Source organism: Enhydra lutris, unplaced genomic scaffold, assembly GCF_002288905.1.
Source record: "Enhydra lutris kenyoni isolate GAN:26980312 unplaced genomic scaffold, ASM228890v2 scaffoldscaffold53, whole genome shotgun sequence".
NCBI classification, from domain to species: domain Eukaryota; kingdom Metazoa; phylum Chordata; class Mammalia; order Carnivora; family Mustelidae; genus Enhydra; species Enhydra lutris.
In genome coordinates, this window is record NW_019154137.1 from 2,825,805 (window position 1) to 2,841,075 (window position 15,271).

The 15,271-nt window shown below is 46.6% G+C and overlaps 1 protein-coding gene across 1 annotated transcript in view; it reads left to right on the plus strand.

Annotated features, from left to right (window-relative positions):
- The window catches only part of LOC111157282 (solute carrier family 25 member 43), a 40,786-nt gene extending 25,979 nt beyond the window's left edge, over window positions 1–14,807 (plus strand). Inside the window, exons 4-5 of the mRNA XM_022518579.1 lie at window positions 13,276–13,410; window positions 14,082–14,807. Of these exons, the coding sequence (XP_022374287.1) occupies window positions 13,276–13,410; window positions 14,082–14,282 (336 nt within the window). The 3' untranslated portion in view covers window positions 14,283–14,807. The remainder of the gene's footprint in view (window positions 1–13,275; window positions 13,411–14,081) is intronic.
- Window positions 14,808–15,271: the final 464 nt, after the last annotated feature.

A 15,271-nucleotide genomic window follows, 5' to 3' on the forward strand; every position in this document is an offset into this window, starting at 1 on the left:
GAGAGACCCAAGTTCAAGTTGATGCTTTGTCTCATGTTCCGTGATTTTGGGAGAGTCATCCTTTCACAGACTCCATTTTGTCATCTATAAAATAGGGCTGCGAGGATCCTACTACCTATCTCACGAGGCTTTTGTGAGGATTAAATGAGATGGTAGGTGTCACGTTTTCAGTATGATGCCTGACCCTGAGCTCTCGGGAAACATTACTCATTTTTTTGTTTCATTACCGTCTATGTGGCTTATTTGAGCCTGATCACAAGTAAACAGCTGTATGTGGGGAAAGCTACTGGTGACACCGATACCGAGGGGAATTTGATTTGACGTTTGACAAGTGCCTGATATGTGAGATGAAGAGTGTTAGACCCTGAAGAGGTAGCACAGAAGGAAGGCCTAGTGCCTGATCCCACAGGCCGGTGGGCCACCAGCCCAGATTTGTACTCCTATAACTCACACTAGGTCGACTGTACCAAAGCAGAGGTCCAAACAAATAGCAAAGAGAGCACAAGACAGGGAAAGAACCTCCACTCAAAGAAGCTACAAAATAATTATACAAGGCAATGAAGGAAATGGGAACACTTATCAGATACATGATATTAAGGCATTGTAATTTTTTAGGTGCAATAATGGTGTAATTATATATATTTACATATTAGAGAAGAAGCCGTTATATTTTAGAGAAACACAATTAAATATCTACAGATGAACTGAAATGATGTCTCATAGGGGTAGAGATGAAAAGAGATTGGCCATGAGTTGCTGATTGTTGAAGCTGGGTGAGGGAACTTGGTGTTCATTTCACCCTTTCTGTATACGTTTGAAATGTTCTACAATAAAAAGCTGTTTGTTTGTTTTTAAGTAAACTCTAGGCCCAGTGTGGGGCTTAAATTCCTGTCTCTGAAATCAACAGTCACATGCTCCACTGACGGAGCCAGCCAGGCACCCCTACGACGAAGTTTTTTTTTAATGAGAGGTAAGGGGGGCATGGGGATGGCTCAGTTGGCTGAGTGTCTGACTCTTGATTTCGGCTCAGGCCGTGATCTCAGGGTCGTGAGGTCGAGCCCCATGTCTGGCTCCACACTGGGCATGGAGCCTGCTTGGGATTCTTTCTCTCCCTCTCTCTCTGCCCCCTGACCCTGCTGGCGCATGCGCAAGCATTCTCTCTCTCTCTCTCTCTCTCTCTATATATATATATATATATATATACATATATATAACTATTAAAAATTTTAAAAATTAAAATTTTCTCTCTTCTCCCTCTATCCCTCCCCACCTCTCAAAAAGAGAGTGGGGGGGGCACCTGGCTGGCTCAGTCAGTTGAGCGTGCAACTCTTGATCTCGGGGTTGTGAGTTCAAGCCCCATGCTGGGTGTAGAGTTTACTTACATAAATAAATAAGCAAACAAACAAACATTAAAAAATCATTTTTAAAAAAGAGAGACAGAAGGAGGGCAAAAGAGAGGAAGAAGCAGCAGGGAAACAGGTAGTTCCAATCAAAATCCAAAAAAGTTTCAAGATGAGGTGGCAGCTGACCCGACCCTGGGTAACTAGGATTTTGCACAGCTGAAAAAGTCGTTCAGGAAATAACAAGTGTGATTGGATGTAGGTCTCCTGGGGTGAGGGGAAATGTTAGTCGTGGTTCTCTAGAAAAACAGAGCCCATAGCATATGTATATATGTAGAAAGAGAAAGAGATTTCTCTTAAGGAATTGCCACACACAACTGTGCACAGTTCAAGTCCAGAAGCTGACTACTGGCAGAATTCCCTCTTCCTGGGGGGACCCCAGTCTTTTTTCTCTTTAGGCCCTCAACAAATTAGATGAGGCCCACCCACGTTATGAAAGGTAATTTGCTTAAACTCTAGTGCCTTTTTTTTTTAAAGATTTTATTTATTTATTTGACAGAGAGATCACAAGCAGGCAGAGAGGCAGGCAGAGAGAGAGGAGGAAGCAGGCTCCCCTAGAGAGCAGAGAGCCCGATGCGGGGCTCGATCCCAGGACTCTGAGATCATGACCTGAGCCGAAGGCAGCGGCTTAACCCACTGAGCCACCCAGGCGCCCCTCTAGTGACTTTTTTTTAAGGTTTTATGTACTTATTTGACACAGAGAGAGAGACACAGCGAGAGAGGGAACACAAGCAGGGGAAGTGGGAGAGGGAGAAGCAGGCTTCCCACCAGGCAAGGAGCCCTACGTGGGGCTCAATCCCAGGACCCCAGGATCATGACCTGAGCCGAAGGCAGATGCTTAATGACTGAGCCAGCCAGGCGCCCGTAAACTCTAGTGACTTAAATGTTAACTCATCTGACCAACAGACACATGAAAAGATGCTTATTTTCACTTATCATCAGGGAAATGCAAATCAAAACTATAATGAGGGGCACCTGGCTGGCTCAGTGGCTAGAGCATGCAACTCTTAATCTGACGGTTGTAAGTTTGAGCCCCACATTGGGGGTAAAGATTACTTAAAAATAAAATCTTAAAAAAAAAAAACTACAATGTGGGACGCCTGGGTGGCTCAGTCATTTAAGCCTCTGCTTTCGGCTCAGGTCATGATCCCGGGGTCCTGGGATCGAGCCCCATGTCGGGCTCTCTGCTCAGCGGGGAGCCTGCTTCCCCACTCCCTCTGCCTGCTGCTCCAACTGCTTGTGCTCTCTCTCCATCTCTCTAATAAATAAATAAAATCTTTTTAAAAATAAAAACAAGTTTTAATTAAAAAAATTTAAAAAAAAACTACAATGAGATATCACCTCACGACTTTCAGAATGGCTAAAATCAACAACACAAGAAACAACAGGTGTTGGCGAGGACGTGGAGAAAGGGAAGCCTCATGCACTGTGGGTGGGAATGCAAACTGAGGCAGCCACTGTGGAAGACAGTATGGAGGTGCCTCAAAAAGCTAAAAATAGAATTACTCTACAATCCAGCAATTGCATTACTGAGTATTTACCCTAAAAATACAAAAACACTAATTCAAAGGGATACATGCACACCTGTTTATTGCAGCATTATTTACAGTAGCCAAACTACAGAAGCCGCCCAAGTGTCCATTGATGAATGAGTGGATAAAGAAGAGGTGGTATAGATTTACAGTGGAATATTATTCCAGCATCAAAAAGAATGAACTCGGGGCTCCTGGGTGGCTCAGTGGGTTAAAGCCTCTGCCTTTGGCTCAGGTCATGATCCCAGGGTACTGGGATCAAGCCCCGCATCGGGCTCTCTGCTCAGCGGGGAGCCTACTTCTCCCTCTCTCTCTCTCTGCCTGCCTCTCTGCCTACTTGTGATCTCTGTCTGTCAAATAAATAAGTAAATAAAATCTTTTAAAAAATGAACTCTTGCCATTTGCAATAACGTGGATGGAGCCAGAGAGTATGATGCTAAGCAAAATTACTCAAAGAAAGACAAATACCGTATGATTTCACTCATACATGGAACTTAAGTAAGAAAACAAACAAGCAAAGAGAAAAAAGAGAGTCAAAGCAAGAAACAGCATCTTAATTCTAGAGAACAATCTGATGGTTGCCAGAGGGGAGGAGGAAGGAGGAGGGGGCGAAGGGGGGCGGGAGGGGGCACAGGTGATGGGGATGAAGGAGGGAACTTGGGATGAGCACTGAGTTAATGCAGAGAAGTGTTGAATCACTATATTGTACACCTGAGACTAATATTACACTGTAAACTATACTGGAATTAAAATAAGCACTTAAAGTAAAAAAAATATTAAAAATGTTAATCTCATCTTAAAAATACCTTTACAACAACAGCTAGCCTGGTGCTTGACCAAATATTTGGGTACCACAGTCTAGCCAACTTGACACATGAAACAAACCATCACGGGCCGATAGTGGAAAATAATACTGGGAAGACCAATGGGCACCAAACTATAGAGGGTTTTGAATTCGGTTAGGTTTTCTCTTTGGAAAACTTTTCTTAGAAAACTGGGAGTTGGTAAAGGTTTCTTAGCAAAGCTGTGATAGCAACTGGTGAGTTTGGAACAGCAGCCGGCTGCCGTGTGGAGGGTGGGCTGGAGAGGGCAGAGACTGGAGGTGTGTGGATGGGTAAGGCAATCGTGTCGATTTCTTGCTCCCATTGAAGAGGTTTGCAGGGGGCAGGTTGTGTAGGGCTTATCACCTACCAGTGGTGTGCTCGAGCCAGCTCCTGTGGGCCTAGGAGAGCTGATTGTTAAGTCGCAGGCAGTCCAGGAGCTGGCGGGCCTCACAGATGGTAGCTTGAAATCAACCATGTGGCAGTACTGACATCACTGAAATTGGCAAATGCGACCACTCCGGGCTTTTTTCTCCCCAGAGAATCAGTTGTTAAATATTTACCACTACATTACCATCACAGCTTACAGGTAACAGTAAGAAATGTAGATTTTATTCTAAGTGTTCTATAAAGCCATTAAAGTATTTTAAGCAGATGAGTAAAAAGATCTGATTTTTTTTTAATTTCTCCGGCAACTTCTTTAAAAAAGAGAATGGACTATAAAGGGGCCAGGCGAGGAGTCTCAAACCCTCTCTGTCCCAAGGAGACCAAAAGGGAGCTGAATAATGGTCCATGTTGACAATGATGGTGGCTTGGTAGAGTGAAGGTAGAGTGAAGCAAAGACATCTGGAAGATGGCTGAGGTCCTAAGGTTGAACATAGCTGGCCCTTGATTCATCACAAGTTGATTATAGTTGCTCTGTTAACTCATGTCATTTGCTTAGTGTCTTTTTGTTCTAGTTGTGGGCTGTAGGCACAGCATTACAAAATGATTACCTTGACCCATAACTCAGGGTTTTTTGTAGTTTTACTGGAAACTAGCAGAAGATAAATCAATCATATGATCTCATAACAGAATAAGAAAATTTATTTCCTGCATGAATATAATCTCTTTTCAATATGTCAGTCTTACAGTAGCAGGAGGAACTTCAAGTCTTATGATTAGGCAGATTCTTTCTAAGGGGAAAGGAAGCTTTTAACATCTGTTTGGCAATGGCTCTTCATCGGCGGGGTAAGAAGGAATAGTGTCTCAATAGTGTCCCGGTAAACATTTTAAAGTAAGACATTCACAAAGACCCCTGGCCATTTTGGCTCCTGAAACTCCAGGTTGGGAGACTCAGCTTGTCCATTTCATGTTTTATTTTTCATACTCTGGTCTGTACTTGACTGTACTTGACCCCAAAGGGAAGGGCTAACCCAGAGGTTCACCCTTCACCTTGACATAGGACTGTATATGGTTGAAGCATAGAATGTTGATCCTTCAACAGGGCGCCTGGCTGCCTCAGTCGGTAGAGCCGTGTGATCTTGATCTCAGGGTTGTGAGTTCAAGCCCCACATTGTGTGTAGAGATTACTTAAAATCTTTAGGGGTGCCTGGATGGCTCAGTCGGTTAAGTGCCTCCTTTCGGCTCAGGTCATCATCTCAGGGCCCTGGGACAGGGCTCCCTGCTCAGCGGGGAGTCTGCTTCTCCCTCCACCCCTTCCCGCTTGTACGCTTTCTCTCTCTCTCTCTCTCTCAAATAAAATCTAAAAAAATAAATAAATAAAATCTTTCAAAAAAAAGAATGTTGATCCTTCGAGCTGGATTAAATGATGAAAGATACAACGCTCTTTCATATAAAATGAAGAACTGTGGAACTTTATTAATTTGCCTGGCACTAAAATTATAATAACAACCCAAGGTTCAGTAAGGAAATGAATGATATAAACAGCAGAAGGCATTATCCTCCCCATTTTTGAAATGAGGACATGGAAGTTCAGAGAAGTTAAGGAACTTGCTTTCCATCACAGAGCTAGTGAGTGGAAGAGATGAGGTTGGTTCAAATCCAGGTCTGTGTTATGGTAAAACCCATGCACATGACCTTGTGCTCCACACAGGCTTTCACAAATTGCTCAGCTAGATGAGAACATAGGGCCCGGAAAGTCTCTCTACTCCGCTGCCCATCATTAATCCGGTTTCAGTCATATATAATAAAATGGAATATCCTCCCAAGACTTCATAAGCTAGGCTTCACTAATTTAAACTAGCCTCCCCCCAGACACATACATACATGTTGGAATTACTGACATTTTTCTGTATTGTTTATCAGATGCCCTTATGGTGAGGGTTCACGGGAGAGGCTAGAGTCTGACAAGGAAGAGGACGACTGTCCTTTTGCCAGCAACAGGTGACAGGATAGGATGTCCTGCGAGGACACAAGCTAGGTAGGTGTCAGGTGTGGCACATATTGTCATTTTATGTCTTTGAACCTAGAGGCCAAGGTCAGGGAGTCACTGGGATGCAGGGTCCCGGAAGGCAAAGCACCTGGCTTTTGTCCCTCTTGGTCACTCTTCCTCTCAAGATCTTGGGTTTCTATCTGTAAATGAAGTCACTGGATCGGAATATCTTTTTTTTAAGGATTTTTTAATAAAGATTTTATTTATTTTTTTGACAGGGAGAGAGATCACAAGTAGGCATAGAGGCAGGCAGAGAGAGCGGGGGAAGCAGGCTCTCTGCCGAGCAGAGAGCCCGATGTGGAGCTCGATCCCAGGACCCTGAGATCATGACCTGAGCTGAAGGCAGAGGCTTAACCCACTGAGCCACCCAGGCGCCCCAAGGATTTTATTTTTAAGTAACCTCTACCCCCAGCACGGGACGCGAACTCACGACCAAGAGATCAAGAGTCATGTGCTCCACCGACTGAGCCAGCCAGCTGCACCCATTGGACCGGAATATCTTCAGGTCCCTCTCACATCTGAGTCTGTGGTTTGGGGATTCAGGGTTGTCGTGGCGTGGAGTCATGAGACCCAGGACCAGAACAAGAGCAAGAAAGGGCCAGGCTTCATAGTCAGAGACAACAAAAATCTATAGTCCACAAGGCCTGACCTTCCCGGTAGTGCGTTTCAGTGATTAACATTGAGTTTTCGTGCTAATTCTCTGGCTGCGATGTGTTCATACATTCTACAGAGTTTTATGGAGGCTGGAGAGAAGAGAAGCTGAGTAAGACATGGTCCCAGCTACCAGGGATCACAGTCTCCTGGGGGAAAGAATATGAAGCAACTAATTCAGATGAAACAGAATAAAATGTGTTATTTCTGAGCCGGATGACCTTGATCAAATCACTTAGCCGGTCCCCAAGCCTCAGTCTCCTCACTTGGACCAGGCATACATCTAAGTACACGAGAAGCAGTAGCAACATTATTGTGGCTATTCTGTACTCAGATGCCATCACTTCTTGGTCAGATAGAACTATCTACACACTGTCGTTGCAAAGAGAGAAGAAATCATGCGAAGTTTGATCCTCGTTTTCTGAAAAGAGTCTATATCATATCATATAGGTTTTGACCCAGTTTTTATAATGCACGGCGTTATGTCAGAATGCTTTTAAAATTCCAGACCACTCCTGTACTGAGCATTTCAGGCATTTATTCAGCAAACCATTCGCTGAGCACCGGCCACATGCCGGCTGCTGAGGAAGGCTCCAGAGATCTGGAAGTAAACAAGACCAGTCCTTACAGAGCGCACAGCCCCCTGGGAGAAACAGACATGTGAGTCAGGCCTGGTTACATTACAGTGAGAAAGGGGCCTCCTGCAAAGGGCTGTCCATATTCACTGTCTCCAGTCTTTCTCTTCTCACCTCCCTTGAATCATTTCAGTCAGACTTTTGCCCCCACCACTCAACAGAAACTTCTCTTCCTAAGAGAAGCTGTGACCTCCCTGTCTCTAAATGCAATGGTCGGGACTCAGTTCTCATTTTCCTTGGCCATCGGGAGCTCACCACTTCCTGTGACACACTCACTGCCCAGCACTTGGCTTCTTTGCCAGTCCTCCTCTTTGCCTTGACTTCTAAATGTTGGGGTATCCCTGGGCTCGAGCCCTAAGTGATCTCATCTAGTCTCCTGGGTTTCAATACCATCTCAGTGTTGAGGATTGTCAAATTAGATCCCCAGCCCTAACCCTCTCTCCTGGGCTGCAGACTTGCATAGCCAACTTCCCATTGCCATTGAGATGTCAAAGGGGTGTCACACACTTGAACTCCCGATGTCTCCTCCACCCATCCTCCAAAAAACCCCCTACTTCTCCTGTGGTTTTTCCCATTTGGTTAGCAGCACTTCCGTCTACCCAGTTGCTCGGGCCAGAAACGTTAGAGTCATTGACTCCCACGACTAGCGTCCCAGTCCAAGCTACCATGCTTTCTTGCCTCACTTCCTCCTTATAATCTCCTAACCAGTCTCCCTCAGTCCTTCTACCCTTTCCTCCAGCCTTCAGTCTTCTCCACACAGCAGCCAGAGTGGTCCTATTAAAACATAAACTAGGCTCCTTCACTCTTCTATTGAGAACCCAGCAGTATCTCCCATTCTCACTCGGTAATTCAAGTCAAAATACAGCAGCCTGCCAGCCTTACAGGGTCCAGTCATGCGTGGTCTACTTTCCTGATGCCTTGTCCGGTCACTCTCTCTTTTGTTCATTCCATTCCCACCATACTGGCCTCCTTATTGTCTAACACCCCAGGCCTGCTTCTGCCCCAGGGCCCTTGGAGGTAACGGCACCATTCACTTCCTTCAGATCTTCACTCAAAGGCCATCTTCTTGGTGAGTCTTTGGGGACCACCCTACTAAAAACATCAGCACCCTCCAGGCACTCCCTGTATCTTGGCCCTGCCTTGATTTGCTTCAGAGCAGTCACTGCCTTTTAGTATTTGGTATAAGTATTTATTTCTTTTGCCTGTTCCTTCCCCACAACTAGAATTTCAGCTCTGTGGGAACAGGGGCTTTTTGTCTGTTTGGTTCACTGCTGTATCCTCAGGGCCTGGCATATACTAGGTACTCAGTAAACATTTGCATGAATGAAAAGTCTTCAGAGGGGATAATGGGAGGTAACAGAAGTAGAGAAATATTGCTAAGGAGTGCAGGGGGTGAACGGTGCTTTTAATGCTAGGAAAATTGTCGTTTAGGGCCTTGTGTGTCATTCTAAGGATCTTGGATTTCATCCTATAGGTGGTAGAAAGTCTGTGAAGGAGTCAGTGGTCCGCGCTGAAATGTTGGAGATGCATTCCGAATGCACTGGGAAGGACAGGAGTGGGTCATGGAGACCAGTAAGAGACTGTTGCAGTGACCCACGCTTGAGGTGGTGGTAGCCTGAACCAAGAGAGAAGCAGTCGAGAACACAGAAAGGGATGGATCGGAGAAGTGCAGTGTTTAGAAGATCAAATTGGTTGTTGTACTTGATGACTGATTGGCTAGGGCAGTAAGAGTGAGCGAATGAAGGAATCCCGGGTTCCTGGCTTGGGGCAGCAGGTTGAATGATGGTGCCATTTACCGAGCTCAATCAGAAGAGGGGCGCCTGGGTGGCTCGGTCCATTAAGTGTCTGACTCTTGATCTCGGATCAGGGATTGATCTCCCAGACGTGAGTTCAAGTTCCACGTTGGGCTCCAGGCTGGGTGTGGAGCTAGAAATGCAGAAGAAAGAATAAATTTGATGTGGTCAAGGTGAAAGGCAACACTCAGTTCTAGGTGTGTCAAGTTTTGAGAACCTGTGTGCTCTCTGGGTGGAGATATCTGGTAGGCCCCTGGATGCTTGATTCTGGGGCTCAGGCTGGGAGGTCAGGGCCAAAGAGAAAGATTTAGAAGTCATCTACCTGTAGATGGTGTTTAAAGCCATGCGATGGTAGAACTTCCTAGAGAAGTTGTATAAATTGAGGAGGGCAAAAAGTCGCTGGTTATCAGTGCCAAACAGTGCCCCAAAAATCCAATAAGAAAACTATCCTCCCCCCCAAAAAACCCCATCTACTGGATTTGCCAGGTAGGAGGCCCTGAGCAAATATATTTAACTTATTCAAATATTTCTTGAATATCCACTACCTGTTGAGGATACTGAAGATACAGTAGTGAACCAAACCGGCAAAAAAAATCCCCTCTCCCACAGAGCTACAGTTCTAGTTGGGAGGAGTAGACAATTAAGAAAGGAAGTAAGTGAATGTATACCAAGTCATAAAAGGCCGTGAGTGCTCTGAAAATAAAAGAAATTTTTAAAAATTTTAAAAAAGAAAATCGGGGATCCAAGGTAGGCCTGGCCAGAGTCAGCAAGCAAAATAACGGACACAGATCCAGACTGCAGTGAGGAGAGCGGTGATGGGGAGAGAGGAAGTGGAGTCAGCCAGAGTCCAGTAAGTTTCCAGCCTCTTTGAGTAAGTGCAAGCGAAAAGGGAAGCGGGTGTCCACACAGTGGTACATCCACACGATGGAATAGTACTCAGCAATAAACAGGAAGAAACTATTGACGAACACAACAACATGATGAATCTTGGAAGCATCACGCCAAGTGAAAGAAGCCAGTCTTGGGGGCGCCTGGGTGGCTCAGCTGTTAGGCCTCTGCCTTCGGCTCAGGTCATGGTCCCAGGGTCCTGGGATCGAGCCCCACACTGGGCTCCCTGCTCAATGGGGAACGTGCTTCTCCCTCTCCCTCAGCCCCTGCTTGTGTTCCCACTCTCACTATCTCTCTCTCTCTCTGTCAAATAAATAAATAAGTCTTAGAAAGAAAAAAAGAAAGAAGCTAGTCTCAGGTGCCCGGCTGGCTCAGTTGGGAGAGTGTGCAACTCTTGATCTCAGGGCCATGAGTTCAAGCCCCCCATGGGGTGTAGAGATTACTTAAATAAATAAAACTTGTAAAAAATATTTTCAGAAGCCAGTCTCAAAAGGTTTTGTGCTGTTGGCTTCCATCTGTATGACATTCTCAAAAGGCAAAACTGTAGAGACAGAGAGAAGACCAGTGGCTGCCCAGGCCTGGGAATGGAGGACACCTGGACTGCAAAGGGGCAGCTCATGAGAATGGTGGTGGCAGAAGGAGCAGATCTGTGTCCTGATTGTGCTGGTGGTCAGACAAATGAATACATCTGTCGAAACTCCTAGTCCTTGACCCCGAAACCTGGTAATTTTACTGTATATTAATGTGGGAATAAGAGGCTGGACTATATCTGAAGGGCAAAGTCAAGATCAGCACAATAAGTTGTTTTAAAGATGCAAGAGGGACTTGAGTTTATTCATTTGCTAAGGAGAAAGTCAGGTCTCTTGGGAAGGGTGCCCAGGAGGAGTTCAAAGGTATGAGATCCAGGGCACTGGTTGGAAGAAAAGATGTTTATGTGAAGAAGCAAAAGTGGAGGCCCCGTACAGTCTGTTTTCTCTATGAAACAGGAAAACAGGTGACGTACCTAGAATTGAGGACTGGGTGCAGGGTGCCAGGCGTCAAGGGCTGTGGGAAGGTTTGGCACAGCCGCCTTGAGGAACAGGCAAGGATGCTTTGAAGACTCGGTTCACAGTACGAAGGCCCAGCAGAGGCTGGCAACCTCGAAGCTTTGGTGGTACCAATCTGCCCCTTTGCGGATTCGTCTTCAGTGGCTTGGGGCAGAGAAGGGATGTGTGGGTGTGAGGGGCTGAAGGACAAGGAGCACAAAAACCTGGGCAGGGATTAGAAAAGGAAGCACTGAAGCCAGCAGGGAACTGTGGCCTGGGGGAGACAGGAGGGGGCAAGTGCCCGGGACCTTAATGATCTAACAGTGATAGGAACCAGCATGGAGGGGTGCCGGTGGGTAAGGACACTGTGGTGCCAGGGGTTCAGAAGTTTAGCATTTCAGAGGTGGGCATGGAGGACTAATAACATTAGGTAAGGGGCTATGTTGCTATTTAGCATACTTTTTTTTTTTAAGATTTTATTTTATTTATTTGAGAGAGGCAGCGTGCACAAGCAGGGGGAAGGGCAGAGGGAGAGGAAGAAGCAGGCTCCCAGCTGAGCTGGAAGCCTGATGTGGGGCTCAATCCCAGGACCCGGGGGATCATGACCTGAGCTGAAGGCAGATGCTTAATGACTGAGCCACCCAGGCGCCCCTATTTAGCATACTTTCTATGTAAAAGTAATAGCAATGCTAGCTCATACCTACTGACCCCTACCATGTGCCTGACACGGCTGATTGCTTTACATGCATATCTCATTTAATTCTCACAGCAGCCACAGGACGCGAGTACTGTGAGTAAGGAAACTGAGGCTCAGGAGGGTTAGGTAAGTGCCCAGGGTCCCATGGTGCATACATGAAGCGGCCAGAGCTAAACTCTGACTCCAGAGGTTTTGCTTTCCGGACTGTTAGACTACACTGCCTCTCCCACATGCAAGATGGTGTTGTTGTTGTTGCTGTTTCTTTAAGTAATTGCTACACCCAACCTGGGGCTCGAACTCACGACCCCGAGATAAAAAGTTCCAGATCGGAACTTAGTTGAAAAAAAAAAAAAAAAAAAAAAAATTCCACTTCCCTAGAATGCTGTGCTAGTCTCAAGCAGACATTTCAGAAACAAACCAAAGTATATGCGAGGCTTTGCGTGACCCTGACGCCATTCCTCAAAGCCAGCTCTGAGGGGCTGTCCCCCTCCCCCTGGGCAACAGGTGTCAGTTTTATATAGAGATGATCTACTGAAAAGTGCTTTCATCTGATCCCAAAACTGGTTTCTACCGAAGGACAAAAATGTTCCTTTCAGAGATGGAGCGTGTTATGTGATAGTTACGTGAGTCATGATGAAGTCCGTGAAGTGGCCGAAGTTGTGGGTGGCCAAAGAGGCGTAAAAGTAAGGGTCATTGAGGTTGAGGTCCAGAAACTGGGTGTGGGATGGGTTGTCTTATAGATGCCAGTTCCTTAAGACGATGGTGGCTCTGGAAGAGGGGGAACCTCCAGGCGGCGAGGTCTCAGATGAACAGAGAAGACTTTCAGGAGGTCAAGAGATGAGAGCAGCAACAAGGAGTGTGGTCAGGGATGGGAGCCCCAGCCGGGAACTTGGGGCATGACAGGGAAGTAATTGGGGTCTGGGGACAGTAAGAGGGAGCTAGAAGAAGGCTGCCATCACTCTGCTCATCACCCTGGGACATCTGGGATGTGGGGAAATGAGAAGCCCACGCGTGACAGCTTCATGGAAGGGCCATTCAGCTAAGACAAGGAGACCAGGGGAGGGACTTAACCTTAACCTTAAAAAAGGTTAAGGGCACAGGAGAATGTTTATCATGTCCAGAGGGCACAGGTGGGGAAGCGATGGTCCTAAATGGTTGCTTCCTTCCAGGCAAGATAAGCCCTCAATAGGGTGACACCCCCGTTGTCCTGACTTGGCTGTGCATTACTCTTCATTCTGAGCCCATTGAGCAAGGGCCCTGTGGCGGCCGTTCTTGGCGGGCATCTCTGCTGGGAGCATAGCAGCCAGCGCCCAGGCTTGAGACCTGGGCTTCCCCGACTAGAACATTTCTTTCCTGGTGATGCAATCACCACATCCCCGTCTTCTGTATTTCCTGCCAGGCTCAGAGTCCACACCTTCCCCACCGTGGAGGAGTAGATGTGCGTTTCTCAGGAGCGGCTGACTGCTTCCGGCAGATAGTCAAAGCCCAGGGGGTCCTGGCGCTCTGGAATGGACTGACGGCCAACTTGCTAAAGGTGAGAGGGGCCATCAGTCCCTTGCTTCCCTGCCTCTTCCACTTCTAGCCCTTTCCCCTGCCGCTCCCCTGAAGGCTGCCTGGGGACACCCCCCACCCCCCTCGCCGTCTAGCACTGACAGTCGCACAAGACCCATGAGCACAGGCTGGCGGCCACCCCTGAGAGAGAGGGACCCCTGTGCAGTGGTGGGGCACCAGACACCCCATCCCAGAGGAGCTGAGTTTTAGTGTAGCGGCTCCTGACATGGGGGTTCGTGGACCTCTAAGGGGAACATAATCTCCCAGCCTAACATTGTATGCAAAAAACATGTAGGTATGGGCATGTGTGCCTCTCTCTGGGAGAGGATCCATTGTTTTCATCATATTCCCAAGGAATTTCATGCCCCTCCCCAAAAAAGGTTAAGAACCCTGGGCTAATCTTGCACAAATGTCAGCTGATCTACGGCATATTAATCTGGGCCATGCTTCCGCAGTGCATTCCCTTTAACCACTACTGTTCCTCTTCCCTGACCCAAACCGTGCCAGCCTTCATTCTGCCGTCTTCCCCGATTCCAAAAAGAATGATGTTGTGTTGTTCCCAGCCTTTACCTCAGTTTACCCCAGTGCAGGTTGACTGCAGATACACTGACCTGATTTAAGATTTTTACATGATCTTCATTTCTTTTTAAACAGATAGTTCCGTATTTTGGAGTTATGTTTGGCACCTTTGAGTTCTGCAAGAGGATCTGCCTTTACCAAAATGGTTACATTGTGTCTCCTCTGAGTTATAAATTAACCCCTGGGGTAGATCAGAGTTTGAAGCCCCAGGAATTGCGGGAATTTAAAAAGTTCTTCAAAACCGGACAGCTGAAGTCTAAAAAACCAACTCTCTAAAACTGACCGGAACAAGAAGTGCACTGACCGAAGGCGTGTTACAATCATAAAAACCTCGTAACTTAAATCTGCGCAGAGTGACCAGAGGAAACTCCCGTCTGCCACTCTTGGAAATGGGAAGATTTCGCCACATACCAGCTCCAAGCTCCAAACTCACGTCCTGGTGACCACCTGTGCCATGGGAAAGCTTCCCAGCACGACCGTTGCATGGTGGCACTCCACCAGATAGCTCCACAAAACCCAGCATTAACAAAACGTGCGATTTACACTCTATAAACAGGCAACTTACACAACACCAAAGAAAGGCAATGGCCATGACCTCCAAGTGAAACGTCGTTGAAGCGACTGAGCATATAGCACATCAGGAGCTCTGGCCTCGCGCTGCTCCATTCCACCCAAGTCTTCCCAGCACACTTGTTCTGAAACTCCTAATGTTTGCTGACTTCTGAGTGTGCACGCTATAGTGTAAATTATGCCTTATTGGAAACTAAATTAAAGGGGCACCTGGGTGGTGCGGTCAGTTAAGCGGCAGCCCTCAGCTCAGGTCATGATCTCAGGGTCCTGGGATCGAGCCCCACGTAGGAGCAGGGAGCCTGCTTCTCCCTCTCCCTCTGTGTGTGCTCTCCCTCTCTCAAATAAATAAATAAATCTTTTTTTAAAAAGAAACTAAATTAAAACCTTTAACATTTAAAAGTCCACTTTCTCGTGGTGGAACCATCCTTTCTTTAAATCTGAAGATGCTGTAAATTTGAGATGCTTTAAACCTGAAGCATCTCAAGCTTACAAATTGCAGGAATCTTTTTTCAAGGCAGTTGTTACTGTGACCACTTAATTAATGACCCCAAAAGACCTCCTTCCAATTGAAGTCATGTACAGTTGACGTGGCCTGAATTCTCTGCCTTTCTAACTTGCTTTGCAAGCCTACCCTGAAAATAAATTATTTAGTCAACTTAAGTTATTCTCACAAGATGTCCCAGTTGCCTAGAAAA